General features: G+C 43.4%; 1 protein-coding gene across 1 annotated transcript; it reads left to right on the top strand.

The window, feature by feature from the left end:
• The first annotated feature begins 3,973 nt into the window (after nt 1-3,973).
• LOC139214376 (BMP/retinoic acid-inducible neural-specific protein 3-like) lies at nt 3,974-20,578 on the top strand. The gene is made up of 7 exons (XM_070845218.1): nt 3,974-4,242; nt 7,733-7,935; nt 12,283-12,491; nt 14,897-15,002; nt 15,416-15,652; nt 17,780-18,002; nt 19,299-20,578. The coding sequence occupies exons 1-7, from the start codon at nt 3,974-3,976 to the stop codon at nt 20,431-20,433; spliced, it is 2,382 nt and encodes a 793-aa protein (XP_070701319.1). The 3' UTR covers nt 20,434-20,578.
• Nucleotides 20,579-27,291: the final 6,713 nt, after the last annotated feature.

The raw sequence follows: 27,291 nt of genomic DNA, 5'->3' as shown, positions 1-27,291 counted from the left end.
TTAGGGGTTTATGAAGAGTGCCATCAGTCCACTAAGTCCTCACAAGTAATAGTGGAAATCTAGCTCTCAGTAATTACCCAGTAAGGCTATGGAGGGCATTTTTGCATGTATGTGTGGCACCAGTCATCTTCAAGTGTATTCGTTAGCGTTGCCATCATCATGAGGCTGTTCAATGGAGAGAAAATCAGATCTATTTCCCGAGTGGTTTGTGTTTCGTTACCTTTTCTGTGCACAGATGTTGTGTCCTCGTGTGTGACAGGCTTTCAGTATTCTAGGTCAGCCTTCCAATGCTCCAGTGTGACTCAAGAATGAAAGGGCATGTACAGGGAAGAAGCAAAAATAGCAGCTGGGCCACAGAAGCCAAAGCTTTGACAAAGCCTCGGACATGTGTGTTCCCTGACCTGAATAACCAAGAGAGCTGCGGAGCACTCGACCAGGTAGACCCCGGACCCGCCGGAAAATAGCACTGTTTTTCTTTCACATCCACCGGCACTTTTCATCTGCTGCTTACTCCCCCAACTTAGAGCAAGAGCAAAGAAGAGCTGACACAAAGCTGTAGAGGAAAGCTAATCAAACCTAAATTCGCTGCTTTTAATAAATCTCAGCGCCGAGATCATGTCTAATGTGCTGAAACGACTGCTAATGTGCCTCGCACTCACACCAAAGCGTGGGGGCATTTGCTGTTTGGTTTCCAAACAATCTTTTCTGCGATGTCTGTCCAATGACTCACACACATGGAGACGCTTGGGTCCAATCGCTGTCTTCACTCGGGGGTTAAAAGGAATTAGCAAAGCCAAGCCCTCATCATCATCCCTTCCAATTTGTTCACACCTGCACATTCATCACCTGCCAAGTTGCGTCGCCTCTCCATTTTGCAGAGACTTTGAAAGAACAATGGGCACACAGTGGTACACAGTGTGGCCGTGAACTGTTTTACGCTGGGCTGTCAACTGCTATCCGTTCTTTCACAATAAAAGGTGCCGGAGAAGTAATTACTCGGTAAAAGACATTTGTAGTCAAGGGGAAACCGTGTGTTATCATTTGAAACAGAGCGACAATGCAGAATTTCAGAGCTCTTGAGCAAAATTAGTCATTTTGATGTAATTCTAACAGCGATGAAGCCGAGCCTCACATGCATACAATCACAGAGACAAGAGTCCTGCTTTATGCCAAAGCCTTTGTGTCCAATGAGGTGCAGCTGAACTTCTTTCCCCTCACTTCCTAATGTGAGAGGAAACCACAATGTCATTCCCGACAAGTGATTACTTTGGCACATTGCATGTTAACGGGCTGCAGGCATTTGTTTTCGGGCACATTAACACCACCGTCGTGTCAAGCCCTTTCACATCATCTTCCTGGACGATTCTGAGTTTCTCGTCTGCTGGAAGAGGTTGATTCAGCGGATGGTGGCGGCACAAATGATCAAAATCAGCTACATTCGTCCTAAAGCTCAGCAGGCAGCCGGGGAGGGAGGCGGGAGGGAGGGAATGACTCAAATGAGAAATGACAGAGGATTCAAATAGAGAGAGGAGGCAAAGACGCCGAAAGAGAGGAGAAGAGAAGAGACTGCTGGTGGAAGGGAAGTTAGGGGTGTCAGGCTGGGAAACTAGGATAGAGAGAGCAAGATGGAAGCAAAGGAGGGTGGAGAGGAAGAGAGAAACGGGAGGTTGGAACTTTTCAATTACAGCACACACAGACAACAAAGACCCAGATTTCAAGAGACTATAACAGTCTGCAGCCCGGAGGGAGAAGCTCATTTAGCCTCCTTCATTTCTCCTATCCTTTCTCCACACAAATTACAAGCCGGAATATTTAATGCCTTCCTTTTGTTGCACAAGCAAACACAGGCTTCCCTATCATTACAGATGTCCCAGATGCCAAGATCAGCTACCTGGGGAGGCAAACCCTCCTGCTGGAAGATTCAAAGAAAAACCTGCCTGCTGCTTTAAATTGTTTCGGTTGATTGAGACTGTCCAGGTGTCCGTCATCAGCACCACGGCTACTTAGCCTGTCAAGATGCAACCCCTCATTATTGAATTGACTGCCTTAATTTGAGCCCGAAAAAGAAAAAGAAAAAGAAAAATAATAGAAACGTCCTCTGGCATCCTGAGGGGCACTGGACACATAACATTAAAGCAAAGGGGAATCGATGGAAGCAGACTATTGATTCAACCCCATCATGGACAACAGACACCCTCCTTGCAGCCCATTTAACACAGGGAGGCCTTTGTCAATCAGGCTTTCAGTGTGAATGACAAGCATAATGACACGATGAGTTCAAAGGGCGAAACAAAGGACTCGACGTAAAGTATAATTGTACGAACATCCACCGACTTCTGGCTCCGGACTTTGGCCCATTTTGTTGTTGTAGTCCCCAAAGAGCACAGAACAGAGTCTAATTAGGAATTCATTGGCTGTACCTGTCAACCCCCCCAAACACACACACACACACACACACACACACACACACACACACACACACACACAACTACGTCCCTAATATCTCCTCCACCATAATTCGAAGGCTTGTGGCAGCCAACCTTCCTCCAACGTCACTCAGCTTTCACATGTCTGAAAGATTTGTCAAGTGTGTGTGAAGTAGAGGCGATGTTAATGCAAGGAAGGAAGGCGGGGGGGTGGGGGGGGGATCCATATCGGCATCTGTTCCTACACCTGTCTCGTTCATCAGTGTCTGAGAAACACCATTAGTGATGTAAACCCACACTAAAACGCCGGGAGCATTCAAAGTTTGTTGCTTACAAGTTACAGGTCAAAGCATTTCTTTTGCAGAATTCTGAATATTAAGCATCCTTTTACTTGAAGACATTTTAATGCAAATTATCATGCTTGGAATTGGCAGGAATACGTGCCCCCTCCTGAACTTGAATCAAATCACCCAGGAAAGCCTGTTCCCGGATAATGGCCTGGTGAATCCAGCAACCTGCATCATGGGAGAGGTCGACATGGGCCATTTACTCATGCAAGCTCCAGGCTCTGAAGCAGCGGCTCAGGACAATAAAAGGGGGAGGAAACAACTGGGGGACAATTAGTCTATTATCAAGCTCCTCTTAATACCCTTAATGTGCCACACAGAGAGGAACACGCTGTGATGGCAATTAATGGGGATGAATAATAGTAAGGTGATGGTGAATGATGGAAGCAGCCCTGCTGTCCTCAAAATGAACACTGTATGTATTACCCTCATCATCATGCACTTGCTCGTGCTCTTGCTATCTCACTTGTAAAAAAAAAAAAAAAAAAAACTGGGCAAGAAAAGCTCTCTGTGTGGAAGCAGGCGCTCATTCATCCAGCAGCTCTCTCCCTGCGCAGGGGGAGGAGGGGGGGTTTGGAGGAGCAGCAGCTCACACGCAACATTTCTCCAGAAGAATTTAGAAGAATAACAGCAACTTCAGGGGGGCCGTGCGGTGCCACGAAGGGGACCCCTCCCGGGATGGAGTACTCTGCCTTTTGCGCACAGCCTCTGGAGATATGTGTGTGACACCCTGGGGATGAACTCCTCTGCGCCCGTGCCCCCTGCGCTGCTGCGACTTCCCGCCGAGGAGCGGATGGACGCGCGGATGCGGGAGGATTGTCTCACGACATAAAAAGTTGAGCGAGAATCAAGTTGGAGTTGCGCTCAAACGAGGACTCGTCGCGTTTTAACGCATTTGTCCGGATCACTGAACTGGAGACGTTTGATCAGCAGCAGGATCGGAAGAGTTCACTTGTTCCTGAGAGCGCACCGTTTGGTCCCTACTGTAGAATCAGGTAAGTGTCATTTCAGCATGATAACACATTCAGTCCATCTCCTGAATTATCAAGTGCTGCGTCTGAATGGGCATTTGCACTCTCTCCCCTTCAAATCTGCGCGACGCACTACTTTTTCATCCCCTAAACGTGTGAAAGTGTAACACAGTCTCACTGCTCTGTCCACCTCCCAGTCCGGAGAGAATGAGGTGTCGCTGGGTGAAGCATGAGCGATCAGAGAATCAGTCATAAGCGGCTGTCTCTGCTATGGGAGGGGGCGGCTCTCGGCCTCTGGCTCTGCTGCTGCTGCTGCTGCTGCTGGACCTCCAGGGCCGCCGCCGGTGGAGCCGCAGCCGCCGCCGGACAAGGCGACGGCGCCCACGGCTCCCTGGCCTGGCTGCTGTCGGATAAAGGGCCCTTCCACCAGTCCCTCGAGTTCACGGAGGCTGCGGAGAGGTACCAGCAGGGCTTCAGCACCAGATACAAGATCTACAGGTGAGACAGATGCAGAGCCCTGTGTGTTTTTGTTATCCATTTCTTTCAGGAGTTTCAGGTTTGAGGCTGCGAATGCAATGCAGGTTTTCATTTCACCCAACATGCCAATGGATAATTTCACTGATTAGCACTTTGAGCAAGAGAGGAACTAATCAGCGAAAGCAGCTGCTGTAGTGTTTGGAATTAAAGACCTGCACACACTCAGGATTGCCCTCACAGGTATCACACCTGCACCGCATTAGTTTCAAGCTGAAGAGCAAATGTGAAGAACCACTGTGGTGATGCAGAGTGTGCCCTTTGCTCCAGTCTTCAAGTATTCTGGCTCAAAACTGATCAGTCATCTGAAAAGCATCAAAATATTCCTTTCTCCGGTTTTTGCTTTCATTTGATAGTTCTATCATTGACCTCTGAAGCAGGAGTTAACCCCCTGGGGTGTGTGGACAGTTGCATCCTCTCAGAGTCCCTGAGCTGCACTTTGTCTTATTATTCTCCACAAACAGTTTTAAAGCTTGCAAAATACGGCGTTCCTGCTCTGTTTCTGTGTGCCGCCGGATGCTCTCCAGTCCCACATCTTCCACTGTTTAGATATATTGGTGATCACGTGTGTTTGTGTTTATGATTTTGTCGCTGTAGCGGCAGTTGTTAAGCGTATTTATGGAGAGGTTTTTAGATCTTGCTGAGAAGCAGAAATTCTGATGAAGTCTGTGTATTGGAGCAGTTTTCCATTATGTTTAGCCTTTAGGTGACTTATCAATGTCTCGGGCTCGGGAGTGTTTCTTCTCTCTAGGAGACTTTGCCAAGCATTTACGGGTGAAAAACACCCTATGGCCTGCATCTGTAGGTGTATGAATCAATTGGTCCATTATCTCCTCTCAGGAATCTTTTTAGGCTGTGGTGTTTATCTCTTCGTGACACCTGCATTTTTTTTTTTCTTTTTCAATGGACCTGCTGCATAAATGTCCCAATAGCCCCCTGGCTTGAGGCCTCTCCTTCTCCAAATCTCCTCCATAATCAGTGAAAATCATTGAAAGCGACAAAGGAGCAGACAGCTCGGACTGTCGGAGGCAGCCACCATCTGTATTGGCTGGCTGACATCTCACCACTCGAGGGTCTTTTAACCTGAAGCAGTGGATCCTGAAACCTGTAAGCTGCTTGCTCACATTTCTCACCTAAAGGCGGTTTTAAGGATTAGGGATTAAGGATTTTTTGGATGACTCCAAAATGAGACCAAAGCAAGGTTAAGAAAGAAAAAAAAAAAAAACTGCTGTTACAAGATGATAACTTACAGGAGATTTAATTTGAACTAATTTTCACTTCCTCTGCCTGTTTTGACCCATTATTCCGTGTCTTGTAGAGATGACATCAGGAAAAGAATAAGTTGGGCATACACAGACGGCATTTATTCCTAGAAATACATCACAACTATATTTTCCACAGTCCCTGCTGAGTTGCCGATGCTCCATATTTTTCATTGTGCTCTTAACTAGCCTAGAGGCCTAAACTGCTATTTTACTCCTCTGACCTCGATAACAGCTCAAACACTACCACGAACGTCAAGTGGCCATCAGTCACGCAACCCAACGTGATTAAGCTGTTGATTTGCTCCCTGCGTCTGCTCCTCTTATAGTTTCCCCCCTCTGAGCTGATTGCTTACAGTACATACAGTCAACCTTCATGTTTAGAAATCCGAGGACGTCCCTACAGCAAACGCTCCTCTGTCTCCATATGTGCACGCTGATGGAATAGCTGTGGGCTAAACCCCGGGCTGGATCCACAACGCCCATCTGTCCACTAGGGACTCACTCGCGGCCTGTCCCCTCGTTATGATGATTGGCTGTAATGACACACAACACTCTCCCTGTTCCCCAATTATTTCACTGCCGATCGTTTTTTCTCATGGCAGTGATTTGATTGCCTTCGAGAAGGAGAGGGAGGTACGCAGAGCAGCAGGCAGCGCTGTGGGAGAGGTAGGCATTAACTGATGCTGGGAACCGGAGAGAGAGAGTGGCAGCCGAATCTCCCAGCTGGTTTGCGAGGAGCTAGAGTTCAGCGAGACTTGTGTCCAAAGGGCACGAGATAACAAATGATGGCAGCTGATGATGTGAGACTTTAGCTCGGTTTTATGTCTTTCGTGTTGCTGTGGGAGTTGCAGCATTGCATCACAATGAGCTTTGTTTTTTTTTTTGTTTTTTACCCGTGGAGGAGTTATTTAAAGCTGTGACAAGCTTGTTCAGACAACAGTAAGCCTCATGACAAAGACTACCAACCAGGGAGTACTTGTGCATTTGTCAGAGGGTAGGTGGAAATGTTGCTCAGCTAATGTGGAAAAGTAGAAATCATCATTTGGTGAAAAAAAAAATAAAGATAAATCCACATATTTATCATAAAGGTGGAAAACAAACAAATATGACAAACATGCTTGTTACCAAGAGCCTTGTGGCTGTGAGTCAGGGCACGTTTCCAAGCAACCTGAATAAGTTTTAGCACCTGAAAACTACTAGTCTTATTTAGATGGAGCAGTTTTGACACCTTGGGAGAAACACTTGTTTGGCTTTCTTGGTATCAAACTTCTCATGTAACTATATTTCCCTAGATATCAGCGTATTCCTTTAAGGCAATCCCTCTGAAAATCAACAACATTAACTTAATTTATAACTTGGATAACTACCCCAGAACTTTGTGTCCATTTTATTCCCAGGAAACTTCCAAGGAAATGGCACTGAAATTACTGCCCTCTAGAATAAAAGGGACCAGAAGCTCCTTCAATGCCAAGAAAAAACAAAATGGCTGCTTTAAAATCCTCACATTTCCAGAAATAATAATGGGGACAACACCTCAATGCCTCCAACAGTAGCTATGATTTAGAGTGCATCAAAACGAGCCGGCGAGTGAGCGGAGAATTTGAAATGGAAAGACAGGAGTGCCGAACAAAGGGCTCATATGTGTAACTTCTGCTCAAAGCCACTCAGCAGCAGTGCAAAGGCAAACTTGGTGGAACCCACTGATAAAGAAGAGAAAGAGATCCAGCCTGAACATCGACAACTGCAGGATGACGACGACTTCTGTGAATTAATTACCTCATGTTTATACTCTATCGTTAATGAGCCGAGTCAAGTGAACACATCACTGCCCAAATAAAGAAAAACCAACCATGAGCCAGTCTGACTGACTTAAAGTGCTGTTTCCACTTTAATGAGAAAAATATACAACCAGGTGGTTAACAGTGGATTTCATATTGTATAGTCAGATGTTATTGGAGCTCATTAGGAGATATAACATTAATATTTCATCACATGTAAGCAGTGAATGCATATGTATGTGTGTGAGGTCAGGACTCTGTACAACACTCGTCCCTCAGTGTGTGTAACAAACGTTCATCTCATCCTCTGCTTTCAACAAAGCTTGTTAAATGTCCACCTGAGGCTTCACACACACACACCATCACCAAATTAGCAAACCTGTGTGTGTCTATATGTTGTCGTGTTTCCAGGGAGTTTGGTCGATGGAAGGTCAACAGCCTGGCGGTGGAGAAGCGGGACAGTCTAGGTGGCAGCGGAGGCCTGGCTCTGCCCCTCGACCCCGACTTCATGCACACCATCCGCCAGCTGGGGAGACGGCCAACCCTCCAGACGATTACCGAGAATCTAATCAAGAAATATGGCACCCACCTCCTCCTCTCTGCCACTCTGGGAGGTACAGTAGAGTACGCAGAGCTTCAAAGCAAACCCAATTCACATAGCTTCTAATGTGATTTTTTTTTTTTCCAGCACATGGGGCACCGATTTTACCGTCTGTTGCTTTCTGAACAACAAAGCATATAATAATTTTTCTGGATCAGTGTTTTTTTGGCTCACAAACATCAAATTGCTCAGGTTTAGTGTACAAAAAAAAAAGAAAACAAATAGGAGAAGGCAGTGAAAAGACAGATTTATTATTTTTGTTTGGTCGTTACAATAGCACCCCTATCATTTGTATGCAGTTGACTTGCTTTGTCTTTTTTTCAAATAAATCATTATCACAAAGTATATACATTATTAGTGGAAGTGTGGGTTTGAAATGGGCCTGCTTTAAGGAAATAACACCATTTTGAAGGAGCTACCCGAATGCAAATTTAGTTGAAAACAGCTTTTGGCAACATACCTCGCAATCCAGCATTATTCGGTTGTTCGGTGTGTTTTTATCTTATTCTCATAACTACAGTAACGGGACAAAAATCGACAGTAAACATAGAGTTTGGCTTGTCAATATCTCCGAACTGAAGACAAAGCAGTTGTTTATAGCTTTACCGTTTGTTTCCAGTGTTGAAAAATCTGTCAGGCAGAAATCCATCACGTAAAGATACAATCTCGCCGTCTCCTCCGACAGTGGAGTCAGCGGACCACGATGCAGCACAGACGCTTTTTAATAAGAGGGTGAAACCATGTGAGTCACCTGGAACAACTCTTGATCTTTTGCTGCTACAAAATGTTCAGACTGACTGACGTAGCTGATGTTTGTAGGTGGTAAAACTTCCACTGGTTGTGTCCAGATGGCCGATATGAGCTGTGGGCCCCCGGCTGCAATAAGAGTGAAGATGTCAGAGGCTGAAGTTGCTTGACTTTGTTATAAAGGCCATTAAACCTCAGTTGGATTCGTCAACAAGGCGTCTAACTTGTCTAGCCATCAGCCAAAGTGTTTGTGTGCATAATTTGTACGAGTTTTTTCGCAGGCGTTGACAGACTGATCGAGGCGTTAAATCAGATTGATTGTCCACGATTTTAGTCCAACCTTGACCAAGCAGATTTGATGCCTAAAGCTAGTCCCATTCTCCCATCCCAGGAACGCCTGGTAGGAATTTCTTCAAATTTGGCATAAATGTCCGTTTCTACTCAAGGATGAACCGATTAGATTTTGGTGGTCAAAAGTCTCTGTGAGCTCGCAAAACAAGTTTTTGGCCATAAATCAAAAACTCATAAAATACTTGACAAAATTTCACACAAAAGCCTAATAGGATAAAATAATGAACTGATGATATTTTAAATCCAAAAAAAGTAAAGGTCAGTTTCACTGTGACATCATAATGTTCAGCAAAAACACTTTAGTGGCTGCTATTCAACACCATAACTCAGGAACAGTTCACCTTGAAACTGTGATGATTTCACTGTTGTGCCAGATTGAGGATGTGTGTGATGCCCCCACAGCTTTGAACTTGTAGTTTCTTTGCAACAGCCATATTTGAAGCATTGGCTACGATAATTTCTACGGGAAATAAATCAGAAAGAACAGGCTGCTCTGTCGTAAATGTGCTTCGGTGTGTGTGATTGTGTGAATGTGAATGTACTGTAAGTGTTTTGAGTGGTGCAGTCCACTCATTGCTCTGTGAAAATAGCCTCTAAGTGACGACAGCATGTTTCTCACTGGAAATTATTCACTGGAATCACACACGGCAATATAACGATAACAATTAATCTCAGTTCCATAATTGCCTTTTATTAAAATTCCTTCAAAGTCTTCACTACGTATAATATCCGAGTCTGGACAGACATTGATGTCAACTGCAACTTGACTGGTCGGCGGAGGCAAACAGCCGCGAGGCGGTAATTCTCGTTGTAACTGTCAGATCTAACAGTTTTAAAAAGGAGCTGACAGCCGATGTCATTGTGCCAATAGAGGCGATAGATCAGAGAGCACTCGTGTCATTTTGGAAGGCAATTTGACAATTTATTTTGAAGAAGTCATGTCGTATTGACACACCATCTGGCTAATGTTAGTTAGCAAATAGAAATAAGCAAAAATAGAATTGTTTGAAGGCTTTTATATTTACTCTTGTGTTCAAATTGAGAAGCTGAGTAAGATCCATATAGCAGAGATTTTGATGGTTAACCCTCCTACCAACATACTTTTGGATGTCTGCTGCATATGTGTCTGTCTCCAACATGACAGGAGCCGCCCCCCTGAACAACATGAACAGTACACATTAACATGAACTCCATAAAATGCTCTTTCTATTGAAACTGCATAGGTGGAATTGGGTGAGTGTGCTGATTAAAACAGAAGCAGAAAATACTACAATATCATATTGAAAAATGTAAATAATCGATTAAAGCACCTGTGAGTGACAAAAGTTATACCTCTGAGGCCTGCAGGTACCCCAGTCAGTAAGAGGAGGGTTTAACTAAATCACAGCCTAATACCAAGAAAGATTTCAGATATTGGACCTTTTATGATGCTTGTCAAGTGTTCTCCCAATTTCAATGACCAGCTATCTTCATTGATTAATTGTGGGTTTAACATGTGCATCAAGTGGTAGCAAAGTAACATGGTGACAAACCTCTGGACAGAAACACAAAGGGAAAATGTTCACGTTACTGTAACCTATTGCAAATAGTAACAGACATTTCCTTCTATGTAAACTGCTTCACCTGCTATTTCACTCAATTTATATTTTGTAAATTTACATATGAAATAAAATTGAAGCAAATAAATTAAATTACATTTTAGCCAAATCATGTACCACATGGATCTTTACTGCATTTAAAAAAAAAAATAAGAGCCAATTTTAATCAAACTTTAACATATTTACTTAACTTTTTAACTTGTGTTTTTAAATTATCTATATCAAAAGTACATGAGGTGATTTTTAAATGCAATCTATTCCAAACCCCAATTAAAGTGCAAAACTCAAAAGCACTGGCAATAAACTTCTATCAAAAGTGTTACAGACAATAACCAACCAGTCACACGTGGACATGGAGAAGTTCAAACTCATGAATGGTTCCGATCTCTGTGGCTAAAGCTAATGCTAATGCTAATGCTAATGCTAATGCTAACACAATCACAGCAGCAGACTTCAGCAGGTTAAACAGTTTCTGCATCTTACCGGCTGCCACCCGGATCTTGTAGAAGAATCAGTCCCGCACACTTGGCCGCAGATCTCTGCAGCGTTTTTGAACTTTGTTTGCGCGCTCAGCAGCTCCCTCAGGTGCGGTGTGCGTCCCTCTTTATGCCCCAGGTAGCAACCTTGCGGCCGCACATTAGTTCCGCTCAGTAAATAGTCGCACCTGTCTGTGGCTGTTCACTCCTCTTACCTTCACAGAAACTCCAGTTTGACTCAACTAAAAGCTCCCTAAATGCTTGTGATGTTCCGTAAATGCATGTGGCAAGGGAACAATTTGGGAAAAGGACCAGTGAAATGTGTATTTACAAAATGGCCTTGACATGCAATTAAAGTTAAGATTTAATGTTGTAGAGGTTTGAGGAGCTACCGTGAACACTCTCCGCACTTCAAAATGCATCTGACTGATGACATTTCCCTTGGTAGCTCAGCCTTTCATGAAAAATCATTCATTAGTATAATATGCTGTTTGTTACGTGGGTCACAGTAGGAACACGATGCTATTGCTTTTACCTGCAAATGTAATAATCCACAGCTGAATGTAGCAATTTTCACCTAACTTCTCTGGGGCGCCCGCTGAAAGTTGCACTGAGACATGTTGGGAAATGAACTAGTGTAACAGAAGCTCTGTAGGAGAGAAGTTCTGAAAAAGAAAAGTCATCCAGAAATAGTAAATTACATCACTTCATCACAAAAAATGTCCTGAAGTTTCCAATTTCTGGATTTTCCTCACATGTAGTGTTAAAAATGTGAAGAGGCGTAATGCGTCTACGGTGATACTTTGAGTTTCCTTGCTGTTTTTTATATTACTCATCTAATAATTGTAATTAAGTGCAGTACGCTATTTGTCTCCCAGAGAAGCCGTGCTGACCTGAGATCTGTTTTGCTATTAATGTAATTTTTGGCCAATATAATTAGGATGATTAGAATAATTAAGGGGACTTGATCAATGCTCTTGAATAAAATCTCTCCCCATGAGGAGTTTAATAGATTCAGAGACCATGTCTGCGCCTTTTCCTGCAATCATCCAAACCATCAGTTCCTCCACAGCACTTAATCACTGCTGTACTTTTCTATCCAATCTGAAAAGATACTAATGGAAGGTGATTAGCGCTGCTCTGTCACTGCTAATGAAGCTCACGTTTCCTCTGCCTGACTGTCACCAGGGGAGGAGGCTCTGACGCTATTTGTGGACAAAAGGAAGCTCAGCCAGGAATCCTCGCCCTCGGGGGCTGAGGGCAGCAACAGGAACTCAAACACTACGGGGAAAGTGACCCTGGAGGCCCTCCACCAGCTGGCTGCTTCCTATTTCACGGACAGAGAGAGCACGCTCCGCAGGCTGCATCACCTCCAGATCGCCTCCACCGCCATACGGGTAGGTGGAGCTCAAGATGACTGTAACTGCAGCAGCAAGTCTGCTTTGAGATGAAGCAGCATGTAGTCACAGTGCAAAGGTGCTGGACCCCTGGCTTAGTGTGTGATAACCTCCAGCGTTGGCAGATGGCAACGGGAGCAACAAGTTGGTCTGGGCGGGTTTCGGGTTCAGCTGAAGTTAACAAACATGTATGAACGACTTCGGTCTTGATCTATAAATACAGACGCATCATTAGGTACTAGGGTTACTGGATCAAAACAACTCCTGACTTGGTGACTCTCTGCCATGCGCACTGAGTAAAGTATTTGATTGGGGTGTATATACTGAGCATGCTTACATAACTTTAGAGATATTCAACATTATATATTTATTGTTTTTCCTGTGAGACTAATGAGTAGTGGACGAAGCATTCATATAAATAAAAGTAATCCACATCGCACTATTCAAATACTCAGTCCTGCATTTAAAATATTACCTACAATAAGAAAATTTACACAATTTACTTAAAAAAAATCACCGCTTGAGTCTTGATTTTGCTGACCTTTGCTGGTTTGACTTCTCACTTTGCCGCAGTGATGTAGTAGTGCACCCCAGGGTGTGTCGGTACACTGTGACATCACTGCTAGCTTCAACCAGAGAGCACAGTAAAACACAGCCTGTCAGTGTGGTGTTTAGCTGCTATTTAAATATTCATGATGTAGTCATCATGCAGACTGACCCCTGTGTTACATCACTATATTTTTGGCTCTGTATTATTGATGCGCTGACGTGAACGCAGTGCCTTTCATGCTGTAATTGGCTGGAGTGGAGCTCATTTGAGCAGCTTTTATACTGCCGGCTAGTTTCATCTGTAGCAATGACTCATAATTTACAAACAGATCGCATGAATGTGTGTTAATGAAAAGTAACTAGTAACTATCACTTCAAATAAACGCAGTGGAGCAAACACACAGTATTACTCTTGCAAAAACTTTAAGTACTTAATCAGTACTTAACAAGTATGTCAAAGTTGTGCTTAAGCACAGTACTGAGTGAGTGTACTCGGCATCTTTCCACCACTGACAGATGTTTAGTCACAACATGAATGTGGAGCAAAGCTTAAATTCATGATACTTTGGTAGCTCAACTTGAAGATAATAAATCCTTTAATTCCAGCTCAGGGAATATATTTCCATAGTTTATTTAATCAGGTAGGATTAAGAACAAATGCTTATTTACAGAATTGGCCTGATGCTCGGAAGTACACCTGTTGTAGCTGCAGGGGTTCAGGAAGACTGTCAAATCTGTCTCTACTGTCTGTCTGTCACAGAAAACTCACATGTGCAGAAGGAACTGGGGTGACTTGACTTACATCAGAATATGATAAATGTTTGTTTTTTTCTCGATTCTTCTATAATAAGATGGTCGAACATGTCTCATTACAAACTGACTGTTTTAAAGCACAACACAACATACCAGGTTTTTAAGACATGGTCTGCACGGTAGCAAGCTTTAAAGAGGAGAGCGAAGAAGCACGACGGAGCAGCAGTCGAGCGTCCTGCACTCTAAAACACCAATCATCCATTTTATCATCTGAAGTGGCTATTAGAGTGTATGCATTAATCAGCCCGAGGGGCAAACGTAGATGCTAAAGTGAGTAGCCACTGATGAAGACAAGTGCCCCCCCAAACTGAGAACGTGTTCCTATGGTTATGCATCAGCTTGATGGATTAGATATATCATTCCATTAATTTCCAGCCAGGCTAACTTCCATTCATTTACCACTTTGTAGTGTGTGTGTGGAGTTCAGGCAGATTGAAGATCAGAGAGGGAGAAAAATAGCGAGAGAGGGCGATGCATATTACATTTTATGAGGAATGTAAAGCAGCACCTGCGATGCCTTGCCATTCATTAAAAAGCACATGCGATACTGAGGATTCAGTGAGACATTCTGAGCATTAACTCGTGCTACTGCGCAGTAAGGTATGTGTTTTTGTGTTTTCAAGTTTCAAATTTTTAACATCAAGATTAACGAAAATGATGTAAGCAGAGAGAAGTGAATCGTTTTAAAGTTTCAGTTTCAGTGAGGGGAAGTTGATTTCTTCTCTCAGATCAGAACAAATTATTCTGTCTGAGGAGAGAAAGCTTTCTAATTGAAGACCCTTTCAATATTTCTCCACAGTGATTCGTTGCATTCCAGATTCATTTGAAGCATAAAACGCCTTTGATGATGCTTTTTGTGTTTTTCTTTTTTTTGGGGGGGAAAAAAAAATACACAAGTTAAATGAGTCAGTACTTACAGGTCTGACTAAACTAAGATGAGAGGCATCAAAACTTCAGCATAACTGTCTCTCCATTAAACTCAGTGACTGAAGTGGGAAAAAGCACAGATACAAACGCTTCACGTTCTCTCGACGTCCTTGCAGGTGACAGAAACCAGAACTGGGCCTCTTGGATGCAGCAACTATGACAATCTGGACACAGTCAGCTCCGTACTGGTCCACAGTCCAGAAAACAAGGTCCAACTACAAGGTGAACTCTGCTCCCTTAATCATGACGGTGACATTAGTGGTTTTAGTGGTTTGTCTCCTTTTGCTGCTTCTTGATTAACACTCAGTGCTCATCAGTGGGTCGACAGAGATTTGTGGAAAGTTACAGATTTTTTTGGGTTGGTCTTCAGAGGAATAGTTTCACAATTTGACATAAAAAAGATGCTTATTCAGTAAAAGTTAGAAGAAAAGACCGATACCACTCTCATGTCTGTCCAGAAATAACAGCCAGCAGCTGCAACTTAGCTTAATATAAACACTGAAAACATTTTAGTCTTTGTATGGATGAAACACATGAGATATAACATGTCAGCTTTAGACAAATATACTAGCTTCACATAATTCTCTTTTTACGTGACCTCAGCCCGTCTTCATCCAGTCTTTCACCCTCCACAGGGCTACAGGTCATCCTACCAGGCTACTTGCAGAGCCGCTTCATTCAGGCGGCCCTAAACTACATCGGCTGTAAATCTGAGGGACAGTTTGTTTGCCAGTTCGGCGACTGCTGGTGCGAGTGTAGCGTGGACTTCCCCCAGTGTAACTGTCCTCACACTGACCTGGACACTCTGGAAAACAACCTGCTGCGCATCAGAGACACCTGGAGGCAGACCCACAAGGAGTTTGAGGAGTCCGGTGAGTCAGGGATGTTAATTCACCATGACCCCCCCAAAGTGGGACTTGAAAATGTCAGCCCGAATGGTGCTTTCAGAAACCCACGAGTGGAACATCAGCTTTTAAAACCTCTCTCAGAATTCTGGACTTCAGGATACAGGTTTCTTTTTTCTACAAAAAATACAAAACTTTAACTTGGATTTGAGAGCTAACGTGAACAGAAACACATGTCTTGTATTTGTTCTAAATGCATTCTTAGCTGTCAGACACTAGCAGTTGCCAGACACTGAATCAAGAGACCTGTCAGTCATTGTGTCGGATCAAATGACGGCTCTGATGCTCTCTGTGTGCTCCGGGCTGCAGTGTGTGAAAATACACAGACCTAAAAAGCCCATCTGTTGTCGCCAGAGTGCTTTGAACAATCACATCCCAAAAAAAAGAGTGTGATTAAAGGCATAGGTTAACATTGTAAGAAATATTTGCCACTTAGATGAGAAGATTGATACCACTGTTATGCCTGTACGGTAAATATCAAACACGTGGCATCATGTTTGTTTAATCCTAACAAAAACCAGAAGGTAAAAATAATCCAGCACCCCACATAGACATGTTTTAACACAAGAAATTAGATCAAACTTGTAGGTGCTGGTAGGTGGATCTTGTTTCCTTTGCACAAAGCCAAGCCAGCTGTTTCCAGCCTTTATGCTAAGCTAAGCTAGCTACTAGCTGTAGATTCATATTTACCGTGCAGACATGATATCATAGTACCAACCTTCTCTTCCCACTCTCCGACAAAGAAAGCAAATTATTTCACAAAATGTCAAACCATTCATTAAAGTCAGTAATTTAAAGCTGTTATAAAGGAAAAGGACACCTAAGCATACATTTTATTCAAACTTGAAGGTAACCCAGCTTAACAAAAAAAGTTACTAAAGGTAATAACTTGAAGCACAGCGAATTGTAATGTCAAAATGTTGAGGTATTGCTTTCATGTGTTGAATAAGCCACTACAGTCAGAGCACCACTGAGCTCATCATCACGGCTGCTGAATGTAGCTGTGGAGCTCTTTCATTGATCGTGCGACATTGGCTGAAAGGCCTGGCACTCAGTATTTTACTCATTCATGACTCCTGGAGTAATTTCCTTCAGCTCTATCTTGAAAATGGCATCTACACGGATAAATGATCCGGCAATTAAAACAATATCTGGCCTGCGTCCAACCGCCTACTTATGCATTAGTGCATTAATATTGAGACAGTGCTATAATTACCACTAACGCACCGTTGCAGAAAAGATTAGTTGCCTCGACTCACATTTACACAGTAATTTACACAGATATTTGCAGCAAATCTGATAAATTGTTCTGATGCACAATTGAGGAGGAGGAACCTGGAGGAGGAACCTGGTGTTCCCGCTGAGACAAAGTCAGCTGTATACTACAGTAATGTCGTTGTACCGTAGTAGGATGTGCTAATGGTTGAAAAGCAAGCATACAGCGGTGCACCTTTGACACAGATGTCATGGTGTTGCGACTGTGTAGTTCATGTTTGGATTTTAAATTTCTGAACTGGAAACAATGTTTAGATATATAGAAAAAATACATGTAAGACAGCGACAGAGAGTTCACTGCTGTCACATGCGCAAAAATAATTTGTACATCTGAGATGTGTCACGGTTGAAAAAGTTTCAGCCTCCATCAAAAACGTCAAGAAACCTCTCAGAAGCACATCATTTTTTCTTGTTATGTTTCACACAAGTCATTACAGTTACAGAGGCAACCCGCCTCACTTTTACATTGTTGAAGGCAGGAACAGCAAATTTGCTTCCAGTGTAATTCCTGTCTAATTAGGGACTAGTTGCTTTGAAGGAGCAGCGTGCTGTGTGCTGTCCACAGGTGGTAACATATATATTTTCACAGGAACAAAACACGCTTCTGCTCCTGAGACCAGCACTCCTGCTTCTAAATAAAATCCAAATAACAAAACATGCTTTCTTGGCATGTTGCAGCTGTTATGTCTCCTCTTGAGCTGTTTGCTTTTCTGGGACAAACAATAAGGAGTAGACAGTTTTTTTTTGGGAGGAGGGTATTGTTACCCCACGGCTCATAGCCACAGGCAGTTTACTTATTCATGTTCTTTTTCCTACCAGAGGAGTTCCAAAGCTTTGTTGGGAAACTGCCAATGCATTACGCTGTAAACACATCTGTCGTGGAACACTTGTGGAGGACGGATGCCAGCCTTCCCCAGCGCTACAGGCAGCTGGAGACCAGCAGCAACCAGCTTTTCACCAAAGCTCGCCGCACCGCTAGCAAGCTTTTCAGCCTCAGCAAGAGATGCCGAAAACGGCCCAAAGTAGCCCTGCAGAGGCCGAGGTAAGAGACGAGAAAGGAACAAGAGGGAGGAATATTTGTACTGCAGCCTGTTAACCCAAGGTGCTCCCCAAAACTTATAATTATGAAAATGATTTATGTGCCAGGCGCTGGGAGAAAGCAGTGGGGCGAGACGGTACTTATTAGAAGGCACTTGAGGAAAAGTAGTTGTGGAGTGAGGTTAAAAAGTGCTGACAGGAGCAAAGCTGCTTCTCTGCTCCGGCAGGGGAAAGACAAACGGGATCATGTTTGGCCAAACAGACACGTTTCACAGACTACATTACAATCAATCCTGGATCTTAAAACTCCTCATATGATAACCCATTTATTATAACAGATTCACATTCAGGAATTTAAGCTGCTGAGGCCAGTAATACATGACGACCTGTATTTTTTTTACTGTTACAGCTGCTGTTTCAGCAGCACTCCCACCTGGACACTCCATCTCAGCAGCCTATCAGAGAACACTGTGGTCATAACTTCACACAGATTAATGCCTCTCTCATGAACACTCTATGTTGATAGCTATTTCTGGCAGGGAAATTAACTAAATGACACGATCCATCAGCTCACTAGTCAAATGCAGGCACTGCCTCCGCAGTCCGCAATCCAATTAAAGATCTTTATCACATTCCTTCTGCTTGTAAAAAAGAATTCAATACTGGTTTAGGGTCAGTTTTTTGTTTTTTTTTTGTTTTTGTTTTTAATTGAGATTTAACTTTTTTTTTTTTTTTGCTGTATCTACTGCAAAGATTAGTACAAATGTTATTAGATTAAAGAAGAAAACGAATTTAATAGAAAAGTAAAGCAGAAGAGCAGGTTTGCAGGCGACTGTGTTCTCGGTCAATGTAGCACGCACCGAGGCATTCATTACTTCAATTGACTCCATTTGCTATTTATTTATCTTTACTTATTGGTCATCCACATAAAAAGTGGCAAACTTTCCCTTTAAGACTGTGTTTGAATGGGCTTGTGCAGCTGTCTGTCTGTCTGTGTGTGTCATCATCACCCATCTGCACCACAGAAGGGGAATTCAATGCATTAAAATATTCATTTTGCTCTGATTTTGCTTCCGTAACTCCAGCTGAGTCTAAGTTTGGCTAAAAATGTTTTCCCTGCACATCAAAACAACACATTTCATTGTGAAAGGCGGGATTAATCTTCTCCGGCAAAACATTCATTGCATATTCACAAAAACATGAAACAAAGTGAGAAGAATAAATTAGATATTCCGTAGAAGCCAATGCAGCAGTGTCTCCAAACCAGAGGTGTTTAACGCAGCTGTCATCTCTTCCTCAGGCCTCTGAACTTCTGGTTGAACTACGCGCTCTCCATTTTATACTGCAGCGAGAACAACCAGGTTGGTGTTTACAGTGACGAGAGCCGCAGCTGCTCCTGCCCCTACAACCATCCGCCTTGCCAGGGCCTGATTCCCTGCTCAGTGGGCGACGGTCCCCGCTGTGCCTCCTGCTCCACAGAGAACCGGACACGATGCTCCAGCTGTAACCTCGGCTTCACCCTGACCCAGGGAGCCTGCCGGCCCGCCGTGCCCGACCCAACGGACCCCTACCTGGGCTTGGAGAGCGACCGAGACCTTCAGGATCTGGAGCTGCGCTACTTGCTCCAGCGGCGCGACCCACGCATCGCCCTGCATGCTGTCTTTGTGAGCAACGACGTACGCATTAACACTTGGTTTGACCCGTCGTGGAGGAAAAGAATGCTGCTCACCCTCAAGAGCAACCGGGTGAAGTCCAACCGCGTTCATATGCTCCTTGGACTCGCCCTCCAGTTTTGCCTCACCAGAAACAGCACTCTGGAGCCGGCATTGTCCCTGTTTGTGAATCCCTTTGGGGGCAGCCACTCCGAGAGCTGGACCATGCCTATAGGTCAGCACGGATACCCTGACTGGGAGCGGACCAAGCTGAATATCCCCTTGGACTGCTATAACTGGACGTTGACTCTAGGAAACAGATGGAAGAGCTTTTTTGAGACGGTTCATTTCTACCTGAGGAGTCGAATCAGAGACTCTGTGGGAGCGACAGGAGGAAGCAAGAACATGACGGTGTACTATGAGCCCCTGGAGGCAACAGAGCCATCTAACAACGTGGCCTACATGAAAGTAAACAGCATGCAGCTGTTCGGATACAGCGTGCACTTTGACCCCGAGGCGATCCAGGACCTGATTCTGCAGATAGACTACCCGTACACTCAGGGATCACAGGACTCTGCCCTGCTGCAGCTGGTGGAGCTGCGCTACAGGGTTAACCGCCTCTCGCCTCCAGGGGCCCCACACGTGGATCTGTTCGCCTGTCTGCTCCGCCACAGACTCAAACTGTCCAGTGCAGACGTGACCAGGATACTCACTGCCCTGCAAGCTTTCAGTGCCAGACAACCAAACTACGTGGAGTACGAGGCAAATAAACTGTGTAGTTAATGGCCACCGTTTGATGTTTTGTACCATTTCCTTGCCACAGACAGGCCTGTATCCCTTGTCAGCTGGATTTGTGTCAAGTGTGTGGTATGTTGTTCAAGGCTTTGTTGTACATACACTATGTGCAATTAAATTTGATGTTTTTATCATGTCAGTGTAGTTTTATGGATTAAAGCCCCTAAAAAATTTAAAATTTTCATTTTTTTCACCATATTATGACACATTTGTGACTAAATAAGCAACGATCAAAGAATGAAAGTTAACTTATTAATAGTTCAACATTCAGGAGTCTGTGGATGTGATTCGATCAGATTTGATTGGCAGCGGTCTGACAACATAAGCAAACAACATGACAACTGTCAAATGTAGCTAAAGTCTGATTGGTACATGGAAATATGTGACCTCTACTTCAAACCCGAGACAAAAGCAATGACAAGAATACAAATACAGAAATCTCTGCTCCATCCCTCGAAGAAAATATTGTGTTTACGTACGAACCCGTGGCTCATAGTAAGGAGCTGAATGAGAAAGGAACTTGTCAGGCCTTTAATATTAATAGAGCTTCTTACATTTCTTTTTTTTCTTCATACAAATCGCTTGCATGCATCAAAACATCCTCACAGCCTTCCTAGTTATCCCACTGGAGAGTCGTAGTGGTGTGTGCTGTGTTGTTTTTGCCCATCTGGAGCCTGAGAACACAAGGTCTCCATTCTCCATTGAGGGAATAGCCTTGGCACAGATTACTAAGTATATAGTGAGAGAAGGGAGGGTCGGTGCAGCCTTCCTCTGTTCCTCCGCCGTCCCCGTCCGCCATTCACAGTTACTGTGATAGATGAGCTGAGGGCGCCGCGGAGACATGCCCAGCATCAAACAACAGTGAGCTAGGTATCAGTGACAAGGATAGTACTCTCGCCCAGCTCAGGGGCGAGCTTGGACCCTCACAAGAGTGACTCTGACCAAAAGGGAAATCAGCTTTAATCCACCAAGGGGTGTCGACGGTAGAGCCGCAGGCTAGCAGCATGGTGAGGCTTTTATTACACAAGCATCCAAAGGGCTTGTAGCAAAGACGTGGCTTCATCAAGATTCATCAGACATGTTTCTCCCAAGATTAAAGGCAGACACAATCTGTTCTGATACTATCATTCAGAGTGGATGTGAAGAGAGTAAAAAACAGTTTAATCAGTTTATGTGGTACAAAATAGACTGGTAAAGCTGAAATTTGTGCTCAAGGCATGGATTTCATTACAGGTTTTAGCATCTTCCATAGGCTGCTTTTTGTACTTTAAACATTGATTTTACAATTTTATTGACAAATCTTGAGATACAGCCGCATTGTCTCCAGGCTGTAACACTGATCTTTCAGACAGTATCAGTGTTGGCTAGTTTAGTCATCTTAAAATCTGCCTTTAAAACTTTAAACTGCCTTTTCCCATGTCTTTTTTTCTTATGCTATCATTTCTGAAAAGTTGTTTTATTTTCTGGCACTTTATGCACTCGAAATTGTTGCAGCAGCAAGATTTTACCTGTAAAGATCGACCAATCTGCACAGTGTGTTTAATTGACTGCAGGGAAAAGGCTGCGTGTGCGAGGAAGAGGAATCTGGACTACGTCCCAGTGAAGGGTTAATGCCCTTGGTTAAACAGGGAGCATCTGGTGTGTTTTTCAAATCTTTTTAACAAGCAAATATTCAGCATCTGGATGTGAAAATGTGGTGCAGTGATATTGGAAGCAGTCCAGTGCACCTCTCAGGGTACACTGAGACGGGAAAAGACAGAAAGAAGGAGCTTGTTGTTAGTAGCAGTTCTGGCTTAGAAGGCAGGTAATGGTTTTAGGGTATTCACCTCCTCCTCTGGATCCGTTTGAAAAAGTTTTGGGTTCATTGGAAAGAGCCAAGCTTTATGCTAAGCTAAGCTAAGCAGCTGCTGGCGGTAACATCTAACGCTATACTATTATTTCAAAGTTGAGATTGACGATTTATCTTATAAACTACTCGTGTGAAATGGGTGTAGACTGTAGTGTCACATCACCTGCCCAAATGTACACTACACAGCATGCAATTTTAAAAGTCATCTTGGGTAAGTTAGGAAAATATCCATATGAAAGTATGCCCAGAAGACTATTCCTAAAAAGAGCAGCGGCCAGCCAACAAGCAACTAACAAGAATTGATTTCTAAATAACAGCCAGAATGTGAACTTGCTGTTGCAACTGGATGTACGATAATGAGAAAATCTTAGGTTAAATTACCAAAGATTTTATTGGATGATAGTAATAAGAGGCTTGCTCTGTTTATTGCCTTACTAATAGCCCTGTAATGGCCTGCCTCTGGTGTTCACCAGGGCCATGTTGTTTGTGCCCATGCAGAGGCCGACTTGATGTTTTCACAGTCCTAGAAATCAGGATGCTTCGATGCTACATGCCCGGATCCTGTAACACATTCTGTCTGTTAGCCCTGATTTAGTTCACCTGCTTATCGTACTCTGGGGTAAACGTGTCTGTAGTATCTTAGAATAGTTTTGATGTGCTTGATCTCAACTCTTTTTAGGAGCTTGTGTATACAGATACACCAACGCTACTGACTTCAAACTCCTTCTCTATCAGGATATTTTCCTTTTTTCCTTTTTGTGAGTATAAAATGTGCATGCGTGCACCTCAGCTAATGGATCCTGCATCAGATCCACAGCACAGTCCAAACACACTCAGTGATTAAGAGGCAGGATGCTGGGATGGAGAGAGGATGCACGCTTGAGGAGGGCAGAGCAGGAAGTGTAAATGTTTGAAGCAGCTATGCACACACACTATATATGTAGCTACACCAACACGGGGCAGAGGTTGAGTGATAAGCAGGAGCTTTGGGTTGGCAGGCTTGTGGGCCTCGGAGGAAACATGAGTTAGACTAATGTGTGTGTCTGTTTAACAAGCATGCTGGTGATGGGAGGCAGGGGCTCAGTGAAGGGGGAGAGTTTATGGAGAGGAAGACCCCATGGGAGGCATCAGGAATAATAGCTGACGATACATCAGATCAGCCCAGACAGCTTGCGTTAAAAGCCCTGAGGGAGACCTTCCTTGGAAACTAACTGTAGGGCATTGCTTCTTTTTAGACCTTGTTACAATAAACTGAACATAAAAAAGCAGCAGGAAACAAGTTATTGATCACTTTATTTCAATTTAAGGTCACGTGTTTCAAATCTGTATCTTAAATCACTAAAATATATTACTTTTTTTTTGGATCTACATTTGCAAACGCTCTACTGCTTAGTGACTGTTTGCTTTGTGCTCTATTTGGACATCCACCAGGTCCCATCAGTGCCTCACAAGAAAACCTTTTGTCTACAGGAGATGTGGGTGGGCTTTGGGGGCACTCCTATAGCTTTTCCCTCTTTCAATCTTAATGCTGTCTACTGTGAGCTATTAAAACCCCATTCAATTAGCATAAGGACATGTTAATTTAGAAAATTAAGAGTGGGGCTATGTTCTGCCAGCAGTAATATGGGGTCTAATGTAGACTGGAATAATGATAAGACATTATATAATGTCAATCCAACAAAGTAATAAGACACTTGCAAACCAAATTAGATCTGACACTCTCCGCTGTGTGAATATAGTGTCACAGCTTGTGAGGATATTCAACACAGCCATTTCCAACTGAACCTTATGATCGCCCCAAAATCAGTTTTGTTTCAGAGTTTGACTGATGGCTCTTCTGTGCGACACTGACATATAGTGACAGCCATTTCTACACTTGAGTTACATTGTTGGTAATGCATCTATAAATGTGGGAATGTGGGGAAAAAAGTATTAAATGTTTCTCCAAGGATTTTATTTCTGACAGGGTGGAAAATCCTTTCAATCAGCATGAAGTGTAGAATGTAGACCATCTTTTGACACTAAAAATAGCACATAAGAACAGAGACTGATGGTGTGATGAAATTCTGTCACTAAGGCAGAGTGACAGCCCCGACATTCTTAATGTTGGGGGAAACTGAGATAGAAGAAGTACCTGAATAAGAGAACAAAAGTCATCAATGGGATTAAATAAAATCGTTTCAGGTTTTCGGGAATCCTGACTGTGGCCGGAGAGGATACTCTAAGGTAAGCACAACCACAATGACTGCTATAAAGTATCTGACAATGGGAAGCAGCTGCAAACCAATATATTGGTTTGTTTTGCTACTCCAGAAGATTGTCCATTGTGCGATAAAACAAAATGAAGTTACTGATTAGATGCTTCAGAATAATTCAGACCTGACTATTTGCTCCCCACTATCAGCCATAATCAACATCAACATCTTATTTCATTTTGAGAGCCGTGTGCTGCACAATAAAATGTTGAGGATCGCTTCCTCGCCAAGATTAACAACAACAGAGGCTTTTGGATTTACATAAAGTCTTTCTGTAATGAGTAGTGCTGGTGCCCCCTCCCCCGTCCTCACGCACAAACACACACGCACGCACACTTTAGAAAAGCAATGTAACCAGAAGGTTGCAATTCTTCACCCTACTCTCTCATTATTGCCGCAGCACTAATGACGCAGTGAGGATCAAGGTGCTGTATGGAGATGAAAGAGGAGATGCAAAGGATTTACAATGCTTCCCAGATCACTGATAAAGCACAGCGTAAACAAAACTTTGCCTGGGGTTTGCACCACCAGGGAGATGGGATTTAGTCTCCAGATTCAGCGTCATCCTCTTTAAACTCGCAGCATTAGAAAGGCAAAGAACAGAAATCCTGATGAAGCCCACCAGAGCTCCAAACTGCAACATGTGAACAATTGAACAAAACCACTCAGTTTGGGTTTCCAGGACTCGTACACAAGCACCGTACAGTCTCTGGACTCATTATCCCGCTGCCTGTGGAAACCCTGATACTCCCTCTAAGTGGCTCTAGAGCAGAACATACTGTATAATAGTCCATTAATCAGTGGCTCGGGAATACTTGTCGGCTTGCAACTTGAAGATCCTTGAAGTGCAATCATACTTAATGATAATTGTCAAGGCCACTTTGACTTGCTTCCCAGGTCCCTATGGCTGTTCAACTGTAACTGTGATTGCGATTCTCTTTGTTTTTCTCTGTGAATGACATACAGAGAAGTGAAACAGGCGTGCAATGTGCAGTAAGATGTTGGAAAATATTTCATCATCTCATTAACAGAAGCTACTATCTTCACTGCCATCTCTGGCAGTTTCCCTTTCAAATGTTTACCCCCCAAAACTTCCCAAAAACATTATGTAAGCTACTTTAATTAGAAATGGACACAGTTTCTCTTTCTTAAGGGAATAATATAATTACATCAAAGTCCAACTACTGTAGCCTCCACATTTATGAAATGAATGGTGTCCTAACGCCGGGGCACTGATGACGTTACTGTTTCAGTTATATGAGGCTACACCAGTCACAGCACATATTTGTCCCAAATGGTGATTTCAACTGACAGACTCATATATTCAATGTTATTAATATTTCAAATCATAAACAAACAATTAGTTCTGTTCATTTATTCAGCAGTGTTGGGTGACACCTCTGAGCCTGGCAGCACTTTCAGCACTCCCCGATCACATTAATCAAACCGGGGCTGACTCGCACAAAAAAAAAAAAAAAAGGCATCTAGAGACCATTTTGCGATTAAGAGAGAGTAAGTTCTCTTATAAAAGCACTTGGAATCAGCACTTTCGGCCTGTTGGGACTGTTGGAAAGCAGTAGCTGCCATAACTGGACAAACAGCAATCTCACAGCCGGGAATCCTGCGGCCAATTATTGAGAGGAAACTGGCATATCCAAGGACAGCTACAAAAACCTCCGCTGGATGTGGTAATTATGTCTCAAAATCACAAGCCATTCATCTCCCCGAACGCTATTCATCAGCAGAATAAATAAGCAGATCAAGATGTAGACTGTCGATAGCTTAGATTAGGTTTATTTGTCTGCCACTGTAGTAGTGACTGCTGTAGTAATCCCAGTCAGTGCTGTTGGAGCAGGGGGGGAACAGGGTGAAGTCACTTTACTGATGACTAAGCAAGTGACTAAGCTCACCTCAAGTGAAACCGAACTACCTACCTAAATGCCCTTTGAAAGTTGTTGTGTCTTCCCTCGCTAAGCTGTCTCTTCAATTAGGAAGGAATTTAGTAAAGCAAAGCCAGTTTGGCTGTGGAGCAGCAGCGGCGGCCGAGGATTCAGCTTAACTGGGTCACAGTAAATCCAGTCCGATGGTCCAGGCACATTACGTCTCCTGCTTGTGGACCGAGTAAGGCCACTGAGCTTTAGTTCAGCAGCACACACTGTCTCACGCACAAACACACACACACACACAGAGTGACAAACCAGTTTCAGATCACCTGAGGAGATACAGAGAGATGAGAGCACAGGCTTTTATTCTCTTTTAACATCCTGCCTTTGCACTCAATTAAAAGATACAAAAGCAAGACTGAGAGTCTGCAGCCATGGTAGTGGCTCTGTGGGGCTCCGTTGTACTTCCTTTCAGTTATGTTCACTATCTTGAGGTGTGTTCAGACAGACGTTGAGGCAAATTTTAGATCTGGCACGATAACATATTAAATCAATGGAAAAAAAAAAAAAAAGGCTCATTTACGCAAGCTGAAAATGTTTCGTCTCGAGGGGCAATTTTTCTCTCATCCTAGGCCTGAGACAAGCTACTTCACACAAAGACCCACAATGTGAGGAAAATAACAAAAGGAACTGGAGTTTCTTCTGCAGTTTCATGGTCAGTGTGTGCACTCTTAGCAAGCATAATCGAGCTGTTTGTGCTCGCTAGCATAAATATCTCAAATGAAAATTTGATCAAATACACTTTTAGGTCAGTGTGTTCGCATGCTACCGTTTGCTAATTAGCCTTAATCTAAAAAAA

The sequence above is a fragment of the Pempheris klunzingeri genome, chromosome 15 (assembly GCF_042242105.1).
Source record: "Pempheris klunzingeri isolate RE-2024b chromosome 15, fPemKlu1.hap1, whole genome shotgun sequence".
In the NCBI taxonomy this organism is placed as follows: Eukaryota; Metazoa; Chordata; class Actinopteri; order Acropomatiformes; family Pempheridae; genus Pempheris; species Pempheris klunzingeri.
Note: the sequence above shows the minus strand (reverse complement) of the source record. Positions and strands in the feature narration are given on the sequence as shown.